General features: G+C 38.2%; 3 protein-coding genes across 3 annotated transcripts; all 3 read right to left on the bottom strand.

Moving 5' to 3' along the window:
* Positions 1 to 1,885: 1,885 nt before the first annotated feature.
* LOC104436162 (uncharacterized methyltransferase At2g41040, chloroplastic) lies at positions 1,886 to 7,895 on the bottom strand. Its single transcript, XM_010048898.3, has 8 exons — positions 7,602 to 7,895; positions 6,634 to 6,734; positions 6,399 to 6,539; positions 5,767 to 5,848; positions 5,313 to 5,506; positions 5,076 to 5,187; positions 3,302 to 3,406; positions 1,886 to 2,342 (listed from the first exon to the last, which is right to left on the bottom strand). Exons 1-8 carry the CDS (start codon positions 7,746 to 7,748, stop codon positions 2,214 to 2,216), a joined length of 1,011 nt encoding a protein of 336 aa, XP_010047200.2. The 5' UTR covers positions 7,749 to 7,895; the 3' UTR covers positions 1,886 to 2,213.
* A 6,405-nt stretch (positions 7,896 to 14,300) lies between these two features.
* Positions 14,301 to 19,934, bottom strand: LOC104432133 (uncharacterized methyltransferase At2g41040, chloroplastic-like). Its single transcript, XM_039308103.1, has 8 exons — positions 19,728 to 19,934; positions 19,400 to 19,500; positions 19,165 to 19,305; positions 18,520 to 18,601; positions 18,076 to 18,269; positions 17,840 to 17,951; positions 15,700 to 15,804; positions 14,301 to 14,722 (listed from the first exon to the last, which is right to left on the bottom strand). Exons 1-8 carry the CDS (start codon positions 19,878 to 19,880, stop codon positions 14,594 to 14,596), a joined length of 1,017 nt encoding a protein of 338 aa, XP_039164037.1. The 5' UTR covers positions 19,881 to 19,934; the 3' UTR covers positions 14,301 to 14,593.
* A 1,946-nt stretch (positions 19,935 to 21,880) lies between these two features.
* LOC104431658 (probable flavin-containing monooxygenase 1) lies at positions 21,881 to 22,808 on the bottom strand. The gene is made up of 2 exons (XM_039308750.1): positions 22,546 to 22,808; positions 21,881 to 22,202 (listed from the first exon to the last, which is right to left on the bottom strand). The coding sequence occupies exons 1-2, from the start codon at positions 22,806 to 22,808 to the stop codon at positions 21,881 to 21,883; spliced, it is 585 nt and encodes a 194-aa protein (XP_039164684.1).
* Positions 22,809 to 24,518: the final 1,710 nt, after the last annotated feature.

The following is a 24,518-nucleotide window of genomic DNA, read 5'->3' as shown; positions in this document are numbered from 1 at the left end:
TCTTTTCGATGATTATCCACGTTATATTTAGAATGAACAAAAAAACTGAAACCCTTTTGTTTTAATTTCACATTATGACCACAATTTTTTTTGTCTACAATAGATGAAATAGTATTTTATGTATGGCTTTTATCGATTGCCATTGATACATGGAGAAATAAGCTAATTAATGCTTAGATTTTGCTATTAATTTAAAACCCTATTAGTTTCCCTCTATGATATGCAACATATTATCCTAAAGTGATTAATTTCTTTTACATGACACCGATGTAACCGGTGCTTAAAATGGACAAGATACCATGCGTTTCCTCTTTTATTAAAATCATTGAGAAGGTGAGTACAATATATAAATTTTGAGATTTTGAATATAGAATGGATTCATTACCCAAAAGATAAGACAAATTAAGAAGAGCAATATTGTCCACACATTTAAGACAACATTGAAATGATTTTGTCACGAACGTAGAAACAACCTTTCGGTTAATGGGTGTGGTGCCTCTTGATTTATCAGAACCGACCATTGGAATTAGGGACTACTCACGTGCAACCTCCATTTATCTAATTTGAAAATCAACTCACTCTGTAAAAATTACATTCAAAACAAAAAAAAAAAAAAAACCTTCAAACAATGGGCAAAAAAAAAAAAAAGAAAGAAAAAGGGAAAAAAAAAAAAAGAAAGTTTTTTGGCAAAAGTTTCAAAGAATGGGCAACCCCCACGTGCCATGAAAAGGTACATGGTGATGTAGTAAAGAAGTACCTCACGTGCAAAGGATCCAATGATACAGTCGACACTGAGTGGGAAAATGTCTCATTGCATAAAATATATAACTTCAGGTACTTTAAATTTCAAAATTTATTCTTGCCTTATGGCACATAATCAATGCACAGAAAAGTGCTCAACAAAAAGGGGAAAGAATTCGATACGTTGCATATTGATTAACTCTATTTTTTTGACTCGATCATAATAATAATGTGATCGTTACATGAAATATTTTTTGATAATTTATTCATGTACACTTAAAAAAAAAATTAAACAGGAAGGCTTTCCTGGAGCTTTGTACTGAAAAATTTATTCTTTTTTCTAAGTTTTCGATTGCATAATTATGGTTAATTTTTTTCATTTTTCGGTTTTTCTATTCTTTTGGGATGTGGTCAATGGTCAAAGGAGAAGGAGCAGGAAGAACAAACAAGAGTTTTGGGTCAGCGGGTGAGCCGCACGAGGGGATCCCTTTGCCCCCGTCCAAATGCCTTTATATTTACAGCTCCAACCCTCCTCCACATGCACCCTCCTTTATTATATTCACACCCAGTTTTGATTTATGTACATATAACATATATTACTCAAGATCATAGGAGGTAGCTCACATGTAGAGCCCCTTCTCTAAAAGAAAAAGATCCACAGCGACAATGTGGTTTTCCATGTCCAGATCATTACCGCAATGGACGGGATTGATTGTAGTACATCAGTGTAGAGCCTATATTTCGAGGAATCCCATGAATATCACAAGATTTCGTACACATATTGCTTACCTAGAATCCATTTAGAGGTGGGGTCGGGAGTAATTAATTTGATGTGTGTTATAAGTCCCGCAAATCCATCCGAATATGGAAGAGTTCAAAGGGATTTAAGAGGAGTCGATGCTTTTCTTAAATATATTTTTCTTTCCCAAATTACAATTATGCAAAAGGGCACTAAAAGTCAGATCATATTACTTTTCATTCCTTTCTCTTATTTTGTCAAATGAGGTACATTAAAAGAGTCAATTCGACCTAGTTCTTTGGTGTACATGTTAACCTTATGTGAAGCTCCGAAAACTTGGTCTTTTCTCAGAAAAGAATGACAGAAAAAATTCTTGGATCAGTTTACATTCAGAGTAACACAATGTTTTTATCAACTTGACCTTCGGGGACCATCAAACATTGGATTCAAACCATCATTAACAAAAGAATCGACCGTGGCGTTGGCCGTTGCACTGTCCTTTCGGTCCCTCTCGAAGCTCTCAAAGAAGGCCCTAAAAATATTATCATTCTGACACCAAAATGCATTTTCTTTCTTATTGGTAACAACACAATACTTTACACCTCCCCATAACTCAAGCTCACAGTGTCATATGTTCACAGAAATCAGGTAATGAACCACTTTATTGATAAGCAAGAAGCACTGAAACTAATCATGGGGCAAATAATATCTTAATTTTGAGCATTACTTGGTGTCAAGGCTTCTGAGCAGAGAACATGATGAAGGATTGCTGAATTTTTCTTGTGTAATTGGTTAGACCACATGATGTGCACAAATCCTCGATCTCTTCGGCAGTCAGATAGCTGTAATTCTGTGCAGTTCTCTGCCACACAACCAAACATTGTCACAAACAGGCTTGACGCGCATTATGAGAATAATAGTGTCTTTTAGACAACCTCAGGGAAATCACTCCGTACAGAATAAAAGTTCTGTGGAATCCACCTAGACAGAGATGCTAAGATCATGAATGATGAAACCTTACGGTCTTTGTTGTTGTCTAAGAGCATTTCATTTTGCCTTCACAATATAATCTCCGAGGGATTTTAACATAGGATGAGATCGTCCAACATACATCAGAAAGTTTTAAGAGTACATGGTATGTGGCAAACAGAAGCTACCTGAGTATCATAAAATATAGTAATTGCACTATGCAGTTATACAGTGTAAGGTATATGTGTATGGATCAAAAGAACCACTTGCTTAAGAAATTTCAAGTTCGGAAGGGAGAGGGTCAGATTCAGCCTAGGTACAATAGTTTAACAAAGATTCTGGGCAAGAAAGGAGATCCAGACTAACCTGCTCATAGATTATCAACTACGGAATACATTTTGCATATTTGAAATAGATCACGTGTTGTTGCAGTAATCTGAATTGCTTAATCACGCTCCAAGGTTTTTGTTGCTATAACTCAAGTTGACATGTTACATTTTACAAGGCATTTATGAAGTGGTTCTTGAAAACAGTCACACAAGAAATCCTGGTGGAAATATATACTACTACCAGAGCAACTGGGCTAGCCACCAGTCCACAAGATGGGTTACTTGTCGATACACATGCATTAGATGTTAAAATTCTAAACTTCTGTCACAGACCTTGATGAAACGGCAATCCACTTGTATGTAATTTTTTTTCCATAGTTTCATCTCTTCATGTTCCAAGTGGAGTAGCATTCTATGCAGGTTACAGTGTACAAAAGTGGTCCCTCGTTTCACACGGCTCTAGAAGTTAATTACAAGAATAAAAATGGGTCTAATGGACCGAGCTGTATGCATACAGATGTACCTGTCTGAAAGGCAATAATATCCAGGGAGTGGACGGAGTGTACCGGAGGAAAGTGGTTCCCACAAAAACTCCACCGCTTCTCAATACTCGAGTAATTTCTGCAATCTGCCCATACGCAGCAGAGGGGTCGAGAACTTTATATCAGCCATTTTTGATGGGGATAAAGAAATAGTGTGTATATCAGGAACTTGTTCCACAGCTAAAGCTCATTAAAATTTGACCTGTAATCACCAAAATTTCTTTCCCGTATCTTTTTTCACACAATTGTACTGTGATTAGAGAAACTGAATCTATTATCGAGTTAAGCCACATTTGACCATGATGAATTTTGATTTGAGCACTTTAGGGAGGAGTTGTAGAATCATGCAAACCAGATCCATGAATTATCATTATATTTTTCATGCAGATAGCAAATGGCTAACTTCTAAATTACCTGCAAGAAGTTATTTGAAACAGTACAGATTCCACAACCCCTCAAAACGCAGTTTCTAGAATTATGCTAGTAACCATGTAAAGCTATAAAAATTTCAAACTCTCCAAGCACACCCCATCCCTCTTCCACCACAGTATCCAGATACTGGGTCTATATAGCCTGGAGAGGTATATATGCGAAATATTCCACGAGTTTACTAGAGGCCTCTCATGGATCAATCTGCTAACTTCTCCCAAACCTTCAGCTTCACTAATACACTTGTAAACCTTCGCATAACTGCACGATAATACTGAGCACCTCATACAATTGGGTTGCACAAGCGTCATTCCTAATTACATTCCATGCTGTAGCAGTGCTGTGGACCTATTAAATTTGTCCCAATTTCTGCTGCTACTTTTAGCGTTACCACATAAACTAACCTCTCTGCTCAGGAGGAATTGTTGCTAGACTTCTTTACAGCAAAGACTACTGGCTCTTGTTGCCTGACCCTTCATCACTCATTAGAAAACATAGCACTAGCATTTCGTCATTTGTCTGCATTCTCAACCTTCTTCCATAAGCAAGTTTTCAAACTCACTTAAGCTCCATGTGACGTTAACATCATGTTCAAGGGACGTGCATTCAAGTCCTACATGTTATGTTCCCGCCTGCCCACACACCCCCCTCTCTCTCTCGCACACGCATGCGCCCCTCCCTTGCTTCTGACATACTTCTTCTGCCTTCTGAAGGAAGACATGGCAGTCTCTGAAGTTACCTCTAGCCTTAAGGCCCCTACAAATCCTTCAACTTTCAGATATCTGTGGTAGGTAATTCCCCCGTTTATAATGGCAATTGTAGGCAAATCAAATGCTCATTTTTATTAAAAGCGAGTACTGCAATAAAGATGTCTAGGGCCGTGAGAAGCAGCTGGCCAGTTTCAATTTTTATGTTGATAATAAGCTCCGTCCTTTCACGAAGTGACTTTGCCAGTATAATAGGATGGCTTGGCCATATTCTAAGTGATAATGGCTGCGCAACGGTCAACTATCTTTTGCAATCCGTAGAAGCTCTTGCAAATTTCAGTACAGATCCTCACTATGACCCAGACAGAATTATCTTCAGGAGATCAAAATCAAAATACAAAGCTAAGCTGCTTGGAATGACATCATCTGTGATACAACTACAAGCCTAACATTTATTTGATGGCTGGTACCTCATTAATTATTTGATATCCCCTTTACTCAATCTGAATCACCAGAATATAACTCCAGTATCTAGTCAATTTCTGGGATGCCTACATGACTCATAAGACAGTACGGCTCAATAATACTAAGCTAGATTAAATGAGAGAGCAGAACATACAGCGTTTGAGGGGGAAGGCCAGCAGTGCAATGCAGCCCCAGCGTGTACAGCGTCAACCGAACAAGATGAGAATGGAAGCCTCGAAACATCAGCTCTAACAAGAGCCAGATTCCTGCAAATGTCCCAGAATGCCAAGCCATCTCATCTTTAATTTATTAATTTCACTGGCATACAAGAATAACATTTAACTTGACAACTTCCATAATTTCAAGTACCCATCAAATGAAAAAAACTTACGCTTTTAAAACAGCATCATCCTGTTTAATGAAATCATAACATTGGCGTAGCATATTTTCAGAATAATCAAGAGCAATTACTCCAGAATAAGTCCCAGATTTTGCAAATTTTCTGGAAAACAAACCACTCCCGCAGCTAACATCAACTAGAAGGCCACCCTCTGCAGGTTTGAAGTATTCTTGAGCCATTTTAAACTGCATTCATATAATAAATTGTGCCATTAATAGCTTATTATGGAAAGCTAGCAGAACAAGAACTAGAATTGGCTTGCTCATGTATACCAGGCTTAAAGGAAGAAGCTGATATTCTTTTTTAGCCCATGATAAGAAAACAGCTTACACATTTCACGAGGTAAAATTGTCTACAGCTATTGCAGTCTCAAAATGACCTTCCACAAATCCTCATGGCTAATATGCTAATAATTTTAGTGGATAAAATTAGCCAGAAACCGTACTTCTTCATCTTGACCAGGAAAGCCACTTTGGTTAAAATTCTGACGCCAGCCTCTCTCGTATAAGAATGAAACAACAGGACTCCTAGCAAAAGCAAGAATGCAAGGTAAGGAATCGGTTAAAATTTATTAGTGAATCTTTAAGGCTATCTAGAGAAGAAGACGTAGTGCAAAAATCAAGCAAGAAGATACATAATGTACCTTGCAATCAAATAAGATGGTGGGTTAATTAAGCAGAAAGGTATGATCTGAGAAAGAGGAAATTGCAAAAGGACCAAGTATCATTCGCAATGGGTGCAAGAAAGCTAGCACACTCCTTAGGAAAGCGCAATCTCCTATTTCTTGTCCTTGCCAATACTTCCAGTTGAAATGGCATGAAAAAATTGCCACAAACTATAGAGGCATCTAAACCTGCTGCCTATAAAAGGGAGGACTCGATTATCACGCTCTGTCATATGAAGTATGGACTCATTCTCCCTCACCTATTTTTCATCCCAACAAACCGAAAATAACTTCACATATGGAGGTAAGAGCGAGTGAGGTTATGATTAAAGGAAAAGATGAAGATAACCCTTAAACAACGATAATTCAATAATTCAAGTTTAAACAGCCTGGCTAGACTGAGTTAGTGATACCTGAATAGTTCTGTCCGCGCTGGCTTGACCTCGACGTAGTCCCTTAAACCGGCAGTAAGAGTAAGGTCTAGAAAGTTGTTTTTGCTGGAATATGACTTATTGCATTTTTTACATTTAAAACCAGACCTATACACGGCTTCCCTGAACAATTTTGAAGTTATGAGTCAGAACTAATCCCATCAAAGCATTATGCAGAATTAGTTGTCTAAACCAGATAGTGAGTTTCAGAACTTACAAATTAAGACCAGATGGGCCTCTTCTTATCAAGGGTTCATAGCATATTGGGCATGAAAATATCTCACCATCCAAAGTTGGATCTTTCTGAGTTCCCGTGTCCTGAGATATGAGAATTTTCACTCACAAGCATACTAAAGGAAGAAAGAAGCTAGCACAGAAGGATGTTGGTATGGGCATATATCCCAATAGATATGGCATTTCAAAAAAGTTGAGTGTGTTGGGCACATAATCTGCCATTAAAAAACTAGAAGATCGAGCACTGAGACGGTTCAGCTGCAGCAGATTCATTAAAATGAAATATACTTCAGGGTCAAACTTGGATCGCTCCATAACAGTAATCATCTGTAAATGCATCACAAACTAAATTGCTACACTAGAGAAATCTCTGTACTGGCCACTCAACCTTTGAACCCAAACACAGAAAAAAAAATTTCCTAGTTGGCTCACATATTCAAAGGGCAGTAAAATATCCTGCCTTTCTAGGTTGATGTTGCAGCCCTTTTGAATTCCCAACATTCAGGGTTACGTAGTATACTCCCGATGAAGTGACGAATTGAGATGGGTCAGATTTGCGAAATCACACTCCTTGTGGACTAACAAGGCTTCTACAATCAGAAAGCCAGCAGATCACAAAATCAGATTGACTACCTTGAAGAGCATGCCACGGGGAATACGAAAACAGAAAAGTGCTGCAAAATTCAGCAAGTAAGGCTCAATCAAAGTTTTTACTGGTTAGCTGTCTGGCTCTGAGGTTGGTCTTGGCAGTTCTTCATGTCAATTCTCATTACAATTTACTTTCTTTTTTGAGGAATAAGAGCGCGAGAATTACAATAAGACAACAATAGAAAATACATAGTTACAGTTTACCCACAGGCTTAAAAACACTGCTTAGCCTGAACTCCATAGTAGACCGGCGAAAAGAAAAGAGAGAAAGAAAAGAAAGGCGTAACGTTTTAGAAAGTGTACCAGCTCAACGGCAACAGCGGAGCTGGCTCGGACACTGAACGAGGGGAAGCGAACGGACGAGAACCGGGGACGAGGTTGGAGCCGGCAAGTACGAGGGAGAAGAGGGTGTCTGGCGAAAGATAGCTGGTGCATCGAAGAGGAAGCCATGGTCGTCGAGATCGGGGCAGGGGGGCGTGGCCTCTGTGTTTTGCGATCTGGGTTTCTTTGTTCGTCAGTTTCTTGTACATCGCAGTTGGGCAGTTGGGCTGACGTTTGTCTGTTCTGGCGTGTCTGGTATGTGGAAACGCATGCGCAAACGAAGTACCCCGGGCCTCCTTACAAATTTCGCGATATTATCTTAAAACTCGCATCTTTGCTTTCTTGTTTTCCCCACAACAAATGGAAAAAGGACAAAAAGAGTTCTCCCTCTATTCCCTCTTCAATAAGCTAGAAGCTTTTATCTTCTGTCACATCATACTTAGATTTGAGTATGTCTTTACATTATTTCATTTGAAGTTTAGGACCTAAAATTTAGTAATATTTCCTTTTGAGCAGAAAAGATAAAGAATATACCTAAAAATTAAGAGACTCTCTGCCATTTGAATCCCATTAAAAAATAATTTCACACTTCATCACAGGAAAAAAATGAATGTTTAATTTAAAAAACTTCAAATTTTTGATATTGTTGTTTTTTTTTTATTTACTTTTATTTTCTATTTCTTTTTTTTCTTTTTTTTTTTTTTTTATTTTTCCTTCTTCTTGTCCTTCACTCCTTAGCTTCCTCAAGCCATCCCTTCTGCTTTCTCTGGCAGTTCGTTCCTGATTGGCTTACAAGGGATAAGCTCTAGCTATCGCTAGAGGCGACAAGCTCGCCAGCTAGTCACTAGAGGCTACGAGCTCGCCCAATCTAGCAAGGCTTGAGCCTCATCGCTAGAGGCCATGAGCTCACCAAACTTAGTGAGGCTTGAGGCTCATCGGCCTTGGGCAAGCTCAAGCCTTATTGTTGAAGGCCAGAGATTGCTCGATCTGGTGAGATTAGAGCTCACCGACCGTCCTTGTGGTCGGTGACAAGAAGAAGAAAAAAAATGAAGAAAAGAAAAAAAGAAGCAAATTTGAGTTTTTTTTTTTATTTTAAAAATGTTTTCCAAATTTTAATTTTTTTAAAAATAAAAAAATTCAAATTCATTTTTAAAAATATATTTTTATAAGAATAATTGTTTGTAAACCAAGCATCAAATTTAAGTTTTGGTAGATTTGGAAAACGTTTTCAGTCATTTTAAAGGGAAAATCAATTTTCTAAATTTAAGCTTTGCTAGGAAAATATTTTTATTGACTAAGAAAATTTTTTCGTTTACTCATTTTCCCGAGTGACCCAAACGCCAAAAATGAGGAAAATGTTTTCCTGAAAATGTATTCCGCGAAACAAACGCATCCTAAACACTCGACCAACTCCATCTTCTTCCCAAGGAGTTGTCAATCTGTTTTGTGGCGTTCAATGTTTTCTTTATTTGTTTTTGTAGGTTATCTCCAATGGACTTTCTTTATCATTCACGGGATGATACATTTTGGCTGCTTATTTAACTAGAGAAAATCTTTTCGACCTCACCGTCACTGGGCACGGCCTTGCTAGATTTGGCTAGTGGGGTCGAGCCTTGTTGACCCTCACTGACAAACAGCTAGAGGTAGAAAGAGGAAAACAAAAAGAGAAAGGCGAAAAAGAAAAAAGGAAAAATTAATTCAAAAAAATTGAGAAAAAATTGTTAAAAATTATCCATATTAGCATAAGCTGGTCAAAGTTGGCTAGATGAACTGAATTGATATAAATGCAGAAAGTCTAAGGTTTGAATTAAAATGACATAATTACAATAATTTTAGGATTTTTTTTTTGGTAATTTTCTCATGAAAACATATGTAAATAAACTATCCTGAAATTTAATCAATGACAAAGCTTGAGAATGCAAAGATACTATGCCAACATTTAATGGACGATGCAATACCCAAGATGAATATACATAGTTGGAATTTAATCGACGACACGAGTATGGAAAATTAAAGTACAATTAGGAATATAAAGAGAACTAAAAGTTAGTAAATTTGTTTGATTTGTGCCAAGAGTGCTCGAGTAGATGAGCGATAATATTTATAGTGGTTTTGCTATGACTGATCTTATGCGGTTTTCGGTGATTGTATTCATGTTCCTTCACTTTTGAAAGTCTTGTGTTCACACTCTTGTAATACCATGATCTTGTTCTCAAACAGTTGTTCCTTCAAAACACGCTCCAATTGCTCCACGATCCCATTCACCATGTTTTTAAGTGACTTTATACTTATAATTATGTCTTGATGCTCCTTATACATTCATCTTTTTTCCAACACAACACTTTGATAGTTTGTCAATCTTTACTAATCGAAACCCTTATCAATCATCATTAAACACTTGATTCCCATATGTCGACAACCGAATGGTGACACTTATCAATGTGCATCAACTTCAATAGCAATCTTAGTCATCGACCATGGGGCACGTGCTTAACAACATACGACCTTCTAATCACCTCCCAATGAAATATGCTTCCACATTTATTTTCATAAAATGTCCATGCAAACGTGCAAGCTTGAGACTAGTCAAATCAACCGATTCGACGATGAACAAGCTGAAAAAGTCGTCGTTGAAACTCACTGTCTATGGCCTGAATGCAGGCATCATGCTTCATGCGGAGAGCCTCCAAGCCATCGCAGGATCTTTCCCCCGGGCATCTGCCGTACAGAAGCCTATAAATCTCAAAGTCGCCTGCACCCTTGAAGCAGCTATTTTGCATTGATGCAGCTTACGGAGGTTGCAAGTGTTGTTCACCTTATTTGAACGTATCAGTCTGCTTGAGACTGTGGATCTATATACATATCTGATTTCCGATTTTCAAGGCATTACAGCAATTTATTTAAGGTAGATCAACCATGATTGCAAATTTTTCTCCTCCTGAACATTGAGAATCTTCCATGCCTGGGCGCGTTTCAAGCATTTGCAAAACATCAGCCGACCGTTATACGACAGTCTTCTTTCCCAACCATCCTACAACTCCTGCAGCTCCTGCAAAGCCCGAAACAACCTAACCTCTTTTGTTGTTATTCAAAGTAGATGTTAACAGCCTTTCCATTTCAAAGCTAAAATCCATATATATGACTCACCCCGGCAAATGGAACTTGATTTGCCACTTCGATTTAGTTCTGAATGTTTTCTTTTTATCATGAAATCGTTTCCATTTATTTACCGATTAAAGAAGGATCATGCTGAGATAAGCAATGGATTTATCTGTTTTCCTGGACCCGAGTATCTCAGTTGTACACATGTACAAAACTATTTCGACGAATGCAAAAATTGGATGCCAATCTTTGTGAGAACCAATCTGACAAGTTAGCTAATACGAATCCCAGGAATACCTGCAAGTAAGAAGCCATGAAAATATTAGTCGATAAAAAAACAATGCTCCAAGCTTGTAGACCAAGGATGTAAATCAGCGAAAGCCGCCGGTCGTGTATTAGGATGTCTTCCAACATGGCAATGGGTATCTATCTCGAGGGAGGCACCTAGTGATGCCACCAGGGGAGTGGTCCAAACAACGCTGAGAGCCCTATTAATAATTTAAGAGTCTTATTAATCTGAACTAACCAGGAATAGTCACAGAGGAAACTTCCGACAAAGCCGTTGGCAAGAACAACTCCCCCCATGGCCGCAGACTGAGGAAAGGCAAATTCGGGCTCTATGTCTAAGGCATTGAGAGGCCAAACTGAAAAAAATCCGAGCATTAAAAATTAGTTAAGGCACCATTGTTGAAGAACATAAAGTACTCGGTTTTATTGCCACCGGTTCTGTACAAGATTTTGAATAACATTAAAATGCGTCTTTCCATATGAAAAAATTGCACCACTAATGCAACTTACGAGTCTTATGGTTCAACATATGTTCAGCCACAATTGTAAAATGCCCGTGACTTGGTGTTAACTGCTTAACATCGAAGACAGAGGCATAGCATGGAATGCCAGATGAGCATTTGATTCTCTTGTTGGTGTTTCCCATTCAGGTCTAACTCTACATGCTAGTACTTTATTGTCAATGTCAATCGTTCAATTGCTGCTAAATCTTCTGCACGGATTCGAGAGTTCAGTCATTTGTAAAAGGTGGGGGACGGTCTCTAAGTTCTTCTTGACTTGGTATTCATTCTACAAATGACGTGTCTATTAAGTCTATGTGCATGTATGCTGAGACGAAAGGAGTACAAAATGGTTAACCTTACAGTAACATTGGATAGCTCAGCAGACCTGAACCAACCATCCAGTACAACTGAACATGGCAAGAAACAGAGACTTAAACTATCCATTTTGCTCTGACCCCCTCATGGATTCACAAGGAACTACCTCCGCAAAGAAGATTATACAAACAAGATAATTGGAGCACGTTTTAAATTAAACCCTTGCAGTGATGGAAGGGATATGCATTAGTGCTATGTATCGCCAACTCATTTTGCCTGTTATGACAGAGAAGAATAAAGAAGACAGAACTTGCGAAAAAAAATGAAACGTTTAAGAGCACAGAGAGAGAAAGATAGAGTGAGGCGCTTGCGCCGGGTTGATGCGAACGGAGCTTCATGCCCTGTGTGATCGTGCGTGTTGGTGTAAATGCAGCAAATATTTTTCTTCCTTATCAATCATGTTAAGGATAATATCACATAACTCGTTCGAATTCAAAATATTCTGAATTAGTTAATGCTTCTTTCATTTGGTAATAGTTATTACCGTAGTCGATTCTCTTCCCTTCTTTACAATCCCCTATATTTGGCCGTGACATCCTCTGCGATTGTGTTTCCTCAATTGTGCTCATGTGTATTCTCTAATAACGCCCAAGAGAATCGTGAAAAGTTGAGCAGATCACAAAGTCCATATATGAATTGGCTATTCTCTTGCTTGCTCCCCAAATTAACCAAGCTTTCAAATTAATTGTGCCTGTCATTAGGGTTACAAAAACTTTGGTATGATGACTAAACTTATATAATTATAACCAAAAAAAAAAGAAAAGGATCATATAGGAAATATCAGGCGTAGGGCATATTTCACGTTCTCACTCTTCCATCTGTTCCCCTTTTTTCTTTTCAATAGCGTTTCTTGTCCTTGCTTGTGATTTTTTGCTTTATTTTTTAGAAGGGATTTTGAAGTTGTAAGGCTATAAGCAAGAGTGAGCATAATTTCGAGGTATAATCTAGAATTGGAGAATTGGAAACCTATATGGTTTCAAGTTTCAAAGTATGTATGGTAGGTTTCACATTCCAAAAATTAGAAAATCTATTTTGATGGGTAAGCTCTAAGTTGTAGATAAATGGAATTTAGAGTCTAAAACCTAGAACTTGAACTTATAATAAGTTTTTTTGGTGTGTTTTTGTTAATATATATCTTCACGTGGTTCTACAATGTTTTGTGGCATTGTGGCATTGTGTATAATATGAAACTACTAGTCTAAACTATTATTTATGATCGAGACTTTTACTTTATTAATATATTATATTCTTCATGTATCTAAATATAAAATGTGATCAGCGAATTAGTAGTAAGCGGTGGTCAATAAAAGTGATGCCTCATTTCAATCATTTGATTAATAATACAGGTTGAATCTAGGTAAACTCTAAAACCGACACTATAACCTATGATAGGATAAGTTTCAAATTTCAAATTGTGCAAGATAGGTTTTAATTTCAAAAAATGACAAATCTGTCCCAACCGTTTCACTTGAAACCTAGAACTTACTCATTGGAACTTGTACATAATTTGGAAGCGCTCACCCTTAGCTATAAGGAGGTTCTTCATGAAGAAGCTAAATTCTGAATCTCTTTTATCTAGCCGAATTTGGATCACAAGTCTAACATCCGTTCCCACCCAACCACATCAACTAAGAAGCACACTAAGATTGAACACGTCAGTAATATCATTGAATATGTGAGACAACTTAAAAAACCAAGATCTCCATGGCATTCATTTGTGGTCGCTAGACTTGTCAAATAAATGAGTCGGGTAAATAATCCAATTCAAATTAATTCATTCACTTGCAATGTAAATTTCTAACACATAACCAACCCCTCTCGAGATTCATTTTTAGCATTTTTTCCTCCTTATATAGTTGGCTTTGAAAAATTGATAGCTCCATAGACTGGCTCATCGAGTTAGTGAGAGAGCTTGGGGATTGGGTTATGGATGGTGACGTGAAGCCTTAGTGACAAAAGTCCCGCAAGTCCATCTGAAAATGGAAGAGTTCGAAGGGATTTGGAGGTATTGGTGCTTTTATCAAATATTTTTCTCTTCTTCCCGGTTTTTACCTTTATTGTAGTCTTAATTGCAATCACACAAGACATTAAAGACACAGTCATAACTTATAACTTTTCATTCCGTTCTCTTGCTAGAATCTAAACGACATTATAAGTTTATCTCTCCAACGATAATCCCTTCTTTTCCTTTGAAAGGAGCATTATAAGAGTCAATTCGACTTAATTCTTTGGTCTACGTGTTAACATTATGTTCAGCTCCAAGAATTTGGCCTTTTCTAAGATAAGAACAACAAAAGAAAACTCTCGTGAGTCGTTTGTTTCGGTGACCAAAACACTGCAAACAAATTAGATCAGTTTGCCCACAGACCAACACAATGTTTTTATCAAGTTGACCATCAGGGACCATCAAACATTGAATTCAAACCATCATTAACAAAAAAAACCGACCGTGGCGTTGGCTGTTGCACTGTCACCTCAGTCCGTCACGAAGCTCTCAAAGAAAGGCCCTCACATTTTATCATTCTGACACCAAAACGCATATCTTTCTTATTGGTAACAATACAATACTTTACACCTCCCCAGAACTCGAGCTTACAATGTCATATGTTCACAGAAATCATGTACTGACCCACTGTATTGATAAGGAAGAAACACTGAAAGTAATCATGGGGCAAATAGCATCTTTATTTTGAGCATTATTTGGTGTCAAGGCTTCTGAGCAGAGAACATGATGAAGGATTGCTGAATTTTGCTAGTGTAATTGGTTAGACCACATGATGTGCACAAATCCTCGATCTCTTCAGCAGTCAGAAAACTGTAATTCTGTGATGCTCTCTGCCACACAACCAAACATTGTCACAAACAAGCTTGATGAGAATAATAGTGTCTTTTAGACAACTTCAGGGAAATCACTCCGTACAGAAAAAGAGTTCTGTGGGATTCCACCTATACAGAAATGCTAAGACCATGAATGATGAAACCTTACGGTCTATGGTGTTGTCTGAGTGCATTTCATTTTGTCTTCACAGTATAATCTCCAAGGGATTTTAACTTAGATGAGATCGTCCAACATACATCAGAAAGTTTAAGAGTACATGGTATGTGGCAAACAGAAGCTGTCCAAGTATCACAATATATAGTAATTGCACTATGCAGTTATAAAGTGTAAGGTACATGTGTATGAATCAAAAGAACATTTGCTTAAGAAATATCAACTTCGGAGAGGAGGGTCAGATACAGCCAAGAATGGTTTGGCAAAGACTCTAAGCGGAAAAGGAGATCCAGACTAATCTGCTCATTAGATTATCAACTACAGGATACATTTTGCATATTTGAATAGATCTTGCATGTGTTGTTGCAGTAATTTGAATTACTTAATCATGCTCCATGATTTTTGTTGCTATAACTCAAGTTGACGTGTTACATTTTACAAGGCAAATGTGAAGTGGTTCTTGCAAACAGTCACACAAAAAAATATAGGTGGAAATATGGTACAACCAGAGCTACTGGGCTCACCACCAGTCCACAAGATGGATTACTTGTTGATCCACATGCATTAGATGTTCGGATTCTAAACCTCCATCAGAGACCTTGATGAAACGGCAATCCACTTGTATGTGATTTTTTTTTTTTTTTTTTTTTTTTTTGCTTTTTTCCCGTGGTTTCATCTCTTCATGTTCCAAGTGGAGTAGCATTATATGCAGGTTAAAGTGTACAATAGTGATCCCTCTCTTGTTTCACACGGCTCTAGAAGTTAAATTACAAGACTAAAAATGGGTCTAATTTACCGAGCTGTGTGCATACAGATGTACCTGTCTGAAAGGCAATATTATCCAGGGAGTGGATGGAGTGTACCGGAGGAAAGTGGTTCCCACAAAAACTCCACCGCTTCTCAACACTCGAGTAATTTCTGCAATCTGCCCATACGCAGCAGAGGGTTGAGAACTTATATCAGCCACTTGATGGGGATGAAGAAATAGTGTGTTTATCAGGAGCTCGTTCCACAGCTAAAGCTCATTAAAATTTGACCTGTAATCACCAAAATTTCTTTTCCATATCTTTTTTCACATCATTGTACCATGATTAGAGAAACTGAATCTATCATTGAGCTAAGCCACATTTGACCATGATGAAATATGATTTGAGCATTTAAGGGAGGAGTTGTAGAATCATGCAAACCAGATCCATGAATTATCATTATTTCTCATGCAGATATCAAATGACAAACTTCAAAATTACCTGCAAGAAGTTATTTGAAACAATACAGATTCCACAACCCCTCAAAACCCAGCTTCTAGAATTATGCTAGTAACCATGTAGAGCTATAAAGATTTCAAACTCCCCAAGCACACCTCATCCCCTCTTCCACTGCAGTATCCTGATACTGGGTCAATATAGCCTGGAGAGGTATATATATGAAACACTCCACGAGTTTGCTAGAGGTCCCTCATGGATGAATCTGCTAAGTTATCCCAAGCCATCAGCTTCACTAATGCCCTTGTAACCCTTCGCATAACCGCACAATGGTACTAAGCACCTCATATAATTTGGTTGTGCAAGCTTCATTCCTAATTACTTTCCATGCCATAGCTGTGCTGCAGACCTATTCAATTTGTCCCATTTTCCACTGCTTCTTTTAGCCTTACCACATAAAATAACCTCTCTGCTCAGGAGGAATTGTTGCTTGATTCCTTTACAGCAGAGACTACTGGCTATTGTTGCCTGACCCTTCATCACTCATTAGAAAACATAGTGCTCTCTCTCTCTCTCTCTCTCTCTCTCTCTCCTGCCCTTGCTCGTGATGCTTCTGACATACTTCTGTGCCTTCTGGAGGCAGACAACAACAGTCTCTGAAGTTGCCTCTAGCCTTAAGGCCCCTACAAATTCTTGACTCCTTTATAGCAAAGACTACTGGCTATTGTTGCCTGACCTTTCATCACTCATTGGAAAACATAGTGCTCTCTCTCTCTCTCTCTCTCCCCCTCCCCCTCCCTCCTGCCCTTGCTCGTGATGCTTCTGACATACTTCTGTGCCTTCTTGAGGCAGACAACAACAGTCTCTGAAGTTGCCTCTAGCCTTAAGGACCCTACAAATCCTTGACCCCTTTACAGCAAAGACCACTGGCTATTGTTGCCTGACCCTTCATCACTCATTAGAAAACATAGTGCTCTCTCTACCTCACTCACCGCCCGCCGCCCCCACCCCCTTTCTTTTCTCCCTCCCTCCCTCCCTCTTCATCACTCATTAGAAAACATAGTGTGTCCCTCCCTCCCTCCTGTCTCGTGATGCTTCTGACATGCTTCTGCCTTCTGGAGGCAGACAACAACAGTCTCTGAAGTTGCCTCTAGCCTTAAGGCCCCTACAAATCCTTCAACTTTCAGATAACTGTGGAAGGTAATTCCCCTGTTTATAATGGCAATTGTTGGCTAATCAAATGCTCATCTTTGTTGAAAGCAAGTAGCGCAATAAAGATGTCTAGGGCCATGAGAAGCAGTTAGCCAGTTTCGAATTTTATGTTGATAATAAGCTAAGCTATCCTTCCACAAAGTGACTTTCCCAGTATAACCATTGAAGATAGGATGGCTTCACCATATTCTAAGCAATAATGGCTGAGCAAAGGTCAACTATATTTTGCAATCAGTAAAACCTCTTGCAAGTTTCAGTACAGATCCCCACTATGACCCAGACAGAATTATCTTCAGGTGATCAAAATCAAAATACCAAGCTAAGTTGCTTGGAATGACATCCATCTGTGACACAACTACAAGCCTAACATTCATTTGATGGCAGGTGCCTCATTACTTATTTGATATTCCCTTTACTCATTCTGAATTCTATAAAGCACCAGAATATAACTCCAGTATCCAGTCAATTTCCGGGATGCCTATGTGACTTATGAGACAGTATGGCTCAACAAAACTGAGCTAGATTAAACAAGAGAGTGGAACATACAGCGTTAGAAGGAGAAGGCCAGCAGTGCAATGCAGCCCCAGCGTGTACAGCGTCAACTGAACCAGAAGAGAATGGAAGCCTTGAAACATCAGCTCTAACAAGAGCCAGATTCCTGCAAATGTACCAGAATGCCAAGCCATCTCCTCTTTAATTTATTAATTTCACAGGCATACAAGAATAACATTTTACTTGACAGCTTCCATAGTTGCATGTTCCCCTCAAATGAAAAAACTTACGTTTTTAAAATAGTATCATCCTGTTTAATGAAATCATAACATTGGCGTAGCATGTTTTCAGAATAATCAAGAGCAATTACTCCAGAATAAGTCCCGGATTTCGTGAATTTTCTGGAAAACAAACCACTCCCACAGCTAACATCAACTAGAAGGCCACCCTCTGCAGGTCTGAAGTACTCTTGAGCCATTTTAAACTGCATTCAAACAATAGATTGCATCATTAATAGCTTATCATGGAAATCTAGCAGAGCAATAACTAGAATTGGCTTGCTCATTTATAACAGTTTAATGGAGAAGCTGATATTCATTTTTAGCCCATGATAAGAACACCACTTACACATTGTACAAAGTAAAATTTTCTACAGCTATTGCAGTCTCAAAATGACCTTCCACAAATCCTCATGGCTAATTATTTTAATGGATAAAATTAGCCAGAAACCGTACTTCTTCATCTTGACCAGGAAAGCCACTGCCATTAAAACTCTGATGCCAGCCTCTCTCATATAAGAATGAAACAAGGGGACTCCTAGCAAAAGCGAGAAAGCGAGGTGAGAATCATATGCTCCACATAAAATTTATTAGTGAATCTTAAAGGCAACCTAGAGAACACAAAGTAGAGCAGAAATTGAGCAAGAACATACATTATGTACCTTGCAATCAAATAAAAGGGTGGGTTAATTAAGCAGAAAAGTATGAGCTGAGAAAGAGGAAATTACAAAAAAACCAAGTATTATTCTCAATAGGTGCAAGAAAGCTAGCACATCCTTTGGGAAAGGGCAATATCCTATTTCTTGTCCTTGCCAATACTTTCAGTTGACAAGCCATGAAAAGTTGCAACAAACCATAGAAGAATCTAAACCTGCTGCCTATAATAGAGAGGACTCAATTATCACGGTTCGTCATATGAAGTATGGACTCATTCTCCCTTACCTATTTTCCACCCCAACCAACTTAAAATAACTTCATATATGGAGGTAAAGAACGAGTGAGCTAATGGTTAAAAGGTAAAAGATGACGATAACCCTTAAACAATGATTATTCCATAATTCAAGTTGAAATGGCCTGGTCGTAGACCACAATTAGTGATACCTGAATAGTTCTGACCGCGCTGGCTTGACTTCGACATAGTCCCTTAAACCAGCAGTAAGAGTGAGGTCTAGAAAGTTGTTTTTGCTGGAATATGACTTATTGCAGTTTTTACACTTAAAACCAGACCTATACACGGCTTCCCTGAACAATTTTGAAGTTATGAGTCAGAACTAATCCTATCAAAGCATTATGCAGAATCAGTTGTCTAAACCAGATAATGAGTTCCAGAACTTACAAGTTTAGACCAGATGGGCCTCTTCTTATCAAGGGTTCATAGCATATTGGGCATGAAAATATCTCAACCTCCAAAGTTTGATCTTTCTGAGTTCCCGTGTCCTGAGATATGAGAATTTTAACCCACAGGCACACTAACGGAAGAAAGAAAGAAGCCTTGATAACTTTGGGGAAAAATGAATGCGAGAATTACCATAAGACAACACTAGAGAAATACATAGTTACAGTTTACCAACAGCCTAAAAAACACTGTTAGCCTGAACTCCATCATAGACCGGGGAAAAAGAAAGAGGGAGAAAGAAAAAGGCGCAACGTTTTGGACAGTGTACCGGCTCGACAGCAAGGACCGAGCTGGCTCGGACAGTGAACGAGGGTAAGCGAACGGACGAGAACTGGGGACGAGGTTGGACCCGGGAATTACGAGGAAGAAGAGGGTGTCTGGCGAAAGATAGCTGGTGCATCGAAGAAGAAGCCATGGTCATCAAGATCGTTGCAGAGCGTGGTTGCCTCTCTGTTTTGCGATTGGGTTTCTTCGACGGGATAATAATTGAAAAACCCCTAAACACCGGTACATTTCTAACAAATTTATTTCAAATGATTTTTTTTAACCACCAAAAGTCATAAACTGATATATTTTTAATAAATTTGCCCCAAATTAATATATTTATGATAAATTTACCAACTGTTAATTTTTATTAAATTTTACAATCAAATTATTAAGTTAAATGATACGACAATTGACTCGATATATTAATTTGTGATTTTATTCTCCGTTTGTCATAGTTTACAATTTTTATGATTTTTTTGTGGTATTAATTCAATTTAGTGGAGGATATATTTATCAAAAATTTACTAGTTTGTGGTTTTTTACGGTCGAATAAATTAATTTAGAGTAATTTTTATCATAAATGTATCAATTTATGATTTTTTTATGATTAGTCGGAATAAATTTTTTATAAGTATACTGGTTTAGAGATTTTCATGATAAAAAAAATAATTTTGAGTAAATTGTCACAAATATACTAATTTGGAGTTGTTTAGAATTTGTTCATCAGTTCTTGTTTACGGTAGTTCGGCAATTGGGCTGACGTTTGTCCGTTCTACAACCCAACTCCAACTTCTTGCTAAGGAATTTTTAATATGTTCGTGTGGCTTTCAATATTGTCTTTTTTAGTTTTGCAGGTTATCTTCATTGGACTTCTTTATCATTTACAGATTGAGAGTATTTTAACTGCTTAAAGAAAATCGTCCCGATAAACTTTAGGCAAGCAATGGATCATCGAATGGATATGTGAATGAAATGAGCCTTAAGCAACGGTGATTTTATCTCGAGTTTATGTTTTTAACCAATCAAATGACTGCCAACTTAAATGAATTTTTGTTATGAAATACATGAATGAATATTCATTATATTCATCTTATCTAATGTACTTATTATGGTAAATTTGTATCCTACATTCTAAGTACATTTTCCTATACAATGAACGTTCATCTTCCTATCCAGTACATGTATAATTCGATACATTGATATTAATGATAAGTACATTATTATTCTTCTATAAATAAGAGTTTAGTTTTGATGTACAAAAAACAACACAGTGAAATATAGTGATACATTGGAAATTGGCTTTATCTACTATTTTTGGTGTTTACTTGCTTTCTCTTTTCAATTTCTTCTCTATTATATATTTGCAACGTAATATTTTACAACAGTTTTTCTTTTTTGGTTAATTTTGGGGGAGAGGTGAGAATGGTGGGTCACCATTTGCTTAAAGTGCATTTCATTTACTAACCTGTTTATTGGCTTTCCATATTTCTTTTCCTAGCTTTGCAATTTATCTTCATGAGATTATTAGTTGGGCTGTGTGTATATTTTTCCTTTTTCTTTTTAATTAATTTGGCTTCAAGAAAGATGGTGTCTAGATCCCAATTTACTCGTTTTTGCTGGCCCACTTATTTGCCGATTTTAATTGAGGGCATTTTATGCTGTTCAGCTAATAGAACGTGTGTTTTAGCCATCTTAAAAGTGAAAATAGAATCGCCCTTAATTAATCTAACTTTTTCCCTGACTTGTGGCATCTTTCCTCTCTGTTACAGTCCGCATTTTCTCTTTGGATTCTCTACAACTATTCGGCAGTCATAGAGAAGCACGAGGGGTAGACTCAGATTCTTGTTGAATTAAGGAATCCAGCAAGAGCACGAGAAGCAATTGAAATTGGGCTTACTTCAGATCACTATATGAAAATTTCTCTCTCTCACCCTCAATCTATAGAGAATGGTTTCTGGGGTTGTCCAGAGAAGTTACTTTCAAAATGCCAAAGAATGACTATTTTTTAAATTCATGTGACCTGAATCTTGTAGAATTTTGTTAAACAATCCAAGCATATGACCATATCATGAGCCAATTTCCTCCTGTAATATAAAATATTACAGGAAAAATGTCAAATTCATCACTGATTATAAGAAGGATCATGTTCGTTGTTCAGTGTTTCTGATTAGTGAGGCCTGCATAATCAGTTGGTCCATAAGGTTGGAACCACTCGGCTAAAAACCCCCTCTTTCTTCTTGGATTGCAGTTCATGTCCTTGCACAGCTGGTCGTTGTACCAAATGATGGTGGCTCCAATGCATGATCTCCAGAAGCCCTTCCCACCGTATTGCTTCATGTGAATTTCCCACCTCGCTGTGTCATTTTCCATCACCCTGATGCTTGGCAGCTTGATGTTCCCTTCAAGGAGGTGCACGAGCCACTGGCATCTGATCTCCGTGGTCGGCAGGCTTGCAAGGCCTTCCCCGTATCCTATTCTTCAGAGCTGGGGAATCAGAGGATGAATCACCTGCCTGAAGTAGGTATATCAGACCGTTACAACAAAACCGGGATGGGTTGCAGCATCAATTCAAAATCCTATGGAAGAAAACTGCATATTGAATGCCCCAAAATTAGTACCACCACTAAATGTGTAATGATACACAAGAGGCCTTAAGGTTAGCCAAATGCTGCAATGCAGTCTCGGAGTTAGATAATATCTCGTGTCGGTCCTTGACAGTTAATCCTCACTTAGATAATAAGACATGCATTTTGAATATCAAGGTTTTTGAGTGGAAATTGATGCTGCTTGGCGTTGCAACTGCAAGTATGAAATCGTACCTGTAAAGAGGAACGCTTGAAGTTGGTGAAGGGATGAGGTGCTCTTGGAAGACTGAAGATCTGAAAATATTCTTGAGCTTCTGATCACCTTTGTATCCGGTGGCAAGGATCACGAGATCGCTCGAGATTGGTTTGTCTTCTCCGCTGACTATCAGACCTTCCCTGCAGAAGTGAAAGCTCGGCGACCTCTTGACTATGATGCTTCCCTCCTCCAGTTTATCGTAGAACTTGTCGGGCAGCATGTCAATTTGACATGAAGACATGTCCTCAAGAAAGCTGTGTGTCAGGTACTACTCCGTACTTCTTTAATGGGAGTTTCCACCGGAGATAGATTTCCGAGAATTTTGAGATGCCCCATCTCTAGGAATTTCAAGGGATGATAGAGTCATCTATTTATGATTATGACTTATAGACAAGCAAGTTTTGTGGAATTAAACCGAATAAATGGAAGCATACACATACTAATGGTGAAAGCACTGTGGCGAGAAGCCGGTACAGGAAGTTTTCTCCCGGCTTATGAAGAAGCAGCCCGGCAAATCGATTGAAGTACAAGTAGCCAAGGTAAGTTATTAGGAAGCCGTCGCTCGGCAGCAACCAATGAGGATTTCTCCGGATCATCACACAAGGGTACTCGACTCCTGATTCCAATCAAGAAATGAGAATGAGATAAGGAAAACAATAATATCAGATAAGCTCGATCATTTAAAGCATGAGAGGCGCATCTCTCGATGAAGTCTTGTGTTAGCATATGATCTTTGTTGGTGTGCAGTAGATACCGCAACCATTGAATTCCTAGAAGAAGTGTCAGGAGTTGCAGATACAAATTCACTTACGTGTAGATACCTTAAGCATGATTGAACCCAATTCCATGACTAATTTACTCTTCTACAGAATGAATTCTTATGTATTTCAACAAAACTACAGAAGTTTCAGATGAAGTTTCGGAAGATATTACGACCTTCAAGCTTTGATAGAGCTTGATTATAGCTCACATCGACAATTCACCCAACAATAGTCTGTAAGCAGATAAGTCTACTTGAAATTACTCTTAATATTTGCTTCTGCACATTCGATTGCTAAATCCACCGCCGATTTCTGCAAACCGACAATTGTGATTTGCTTTCCTTTAACCAATTCAGCAGCTGCAGATTTCTCCATATCCGAATATTCCATTGAATGCATCACCTTGCCATCAAATGCTTAGGAGCAATAATTTGGGGGGAGCTCCGGAATGTTAGGAAGCCCACTGAACCGATGCAGAGAATAACAAATTCAGCATGGTAAACCTGGCCAAGACACTAAAAGGAGAAGTACAGAGCACGTGGGTTCTGGAACCATTCATTATTGAGGCAAGAAATTTAATTATGGGCTTTTCTAACTTAAGTTTGGCCTATTGCAGTAGAGTCAAATTTAGTCGCGAATTGGTGAGCAAAAACACATAGAAATGGGTCTTTACCTTTTAATTGATTGTCCAACCCACCGGAAGCCCTTTGGGCCTTACTTTGTTCTGATTCAAGTCTTCTGTACTCAAACTCTTTGAGTTAGTCATGAAAGTTTATTTTCGACCAAAAAAAAAAAGAAATGGCCAAGACACAGCATTCACTTAACATCGCATCAAGCAATTGCAGAAATTAAAACTACACAATAAGTACGTAGCGATGCTTCTCAAATCTCAGGATCGAATTGAACCGAACTATCAAGAAATAGTTAATTTACCTCTGTAGCGTTAGTCTCTCTGTCTAGGATGGTAATGTGCCACTCCCCTTTCGAGTTGAATGCCGTCCCCGTTCCACCTCACAAATCCCACGTCTTCATTTCTTCGGATGACACTCCAACATAATCGATATAAATCACTCTGGAATGGAACTTGATGTAAGGATATAAATCGAAGTGCTGAGCATAAGACTTGACATAGTCCAGGACTTCTGTGTGGCTGGGGTACTTCGTACTTGTCCTGCACAGAAAAAGGCCAA

This window comes from Eucalyptus grandis, chromosome 3 (assembly GCF_016545825.1).
Source record: "Eucalyptus grandis isolate ANBG69807.140 chromosome 3, ASM1654582v1, whole genome shotgun sequence".
NCBI classification, from domain to species: Eukaryota; Viridiplantae; Streptophyta; class Magnoliopsida; order Myrtales; family Myrtaceae; genus Eucalyptus; species Eucalyptus grandis.
Note: the sequence above shows the minus strand (reverse complement) of the source record. Positions and strands in the feature narration are given on the sequence as shown.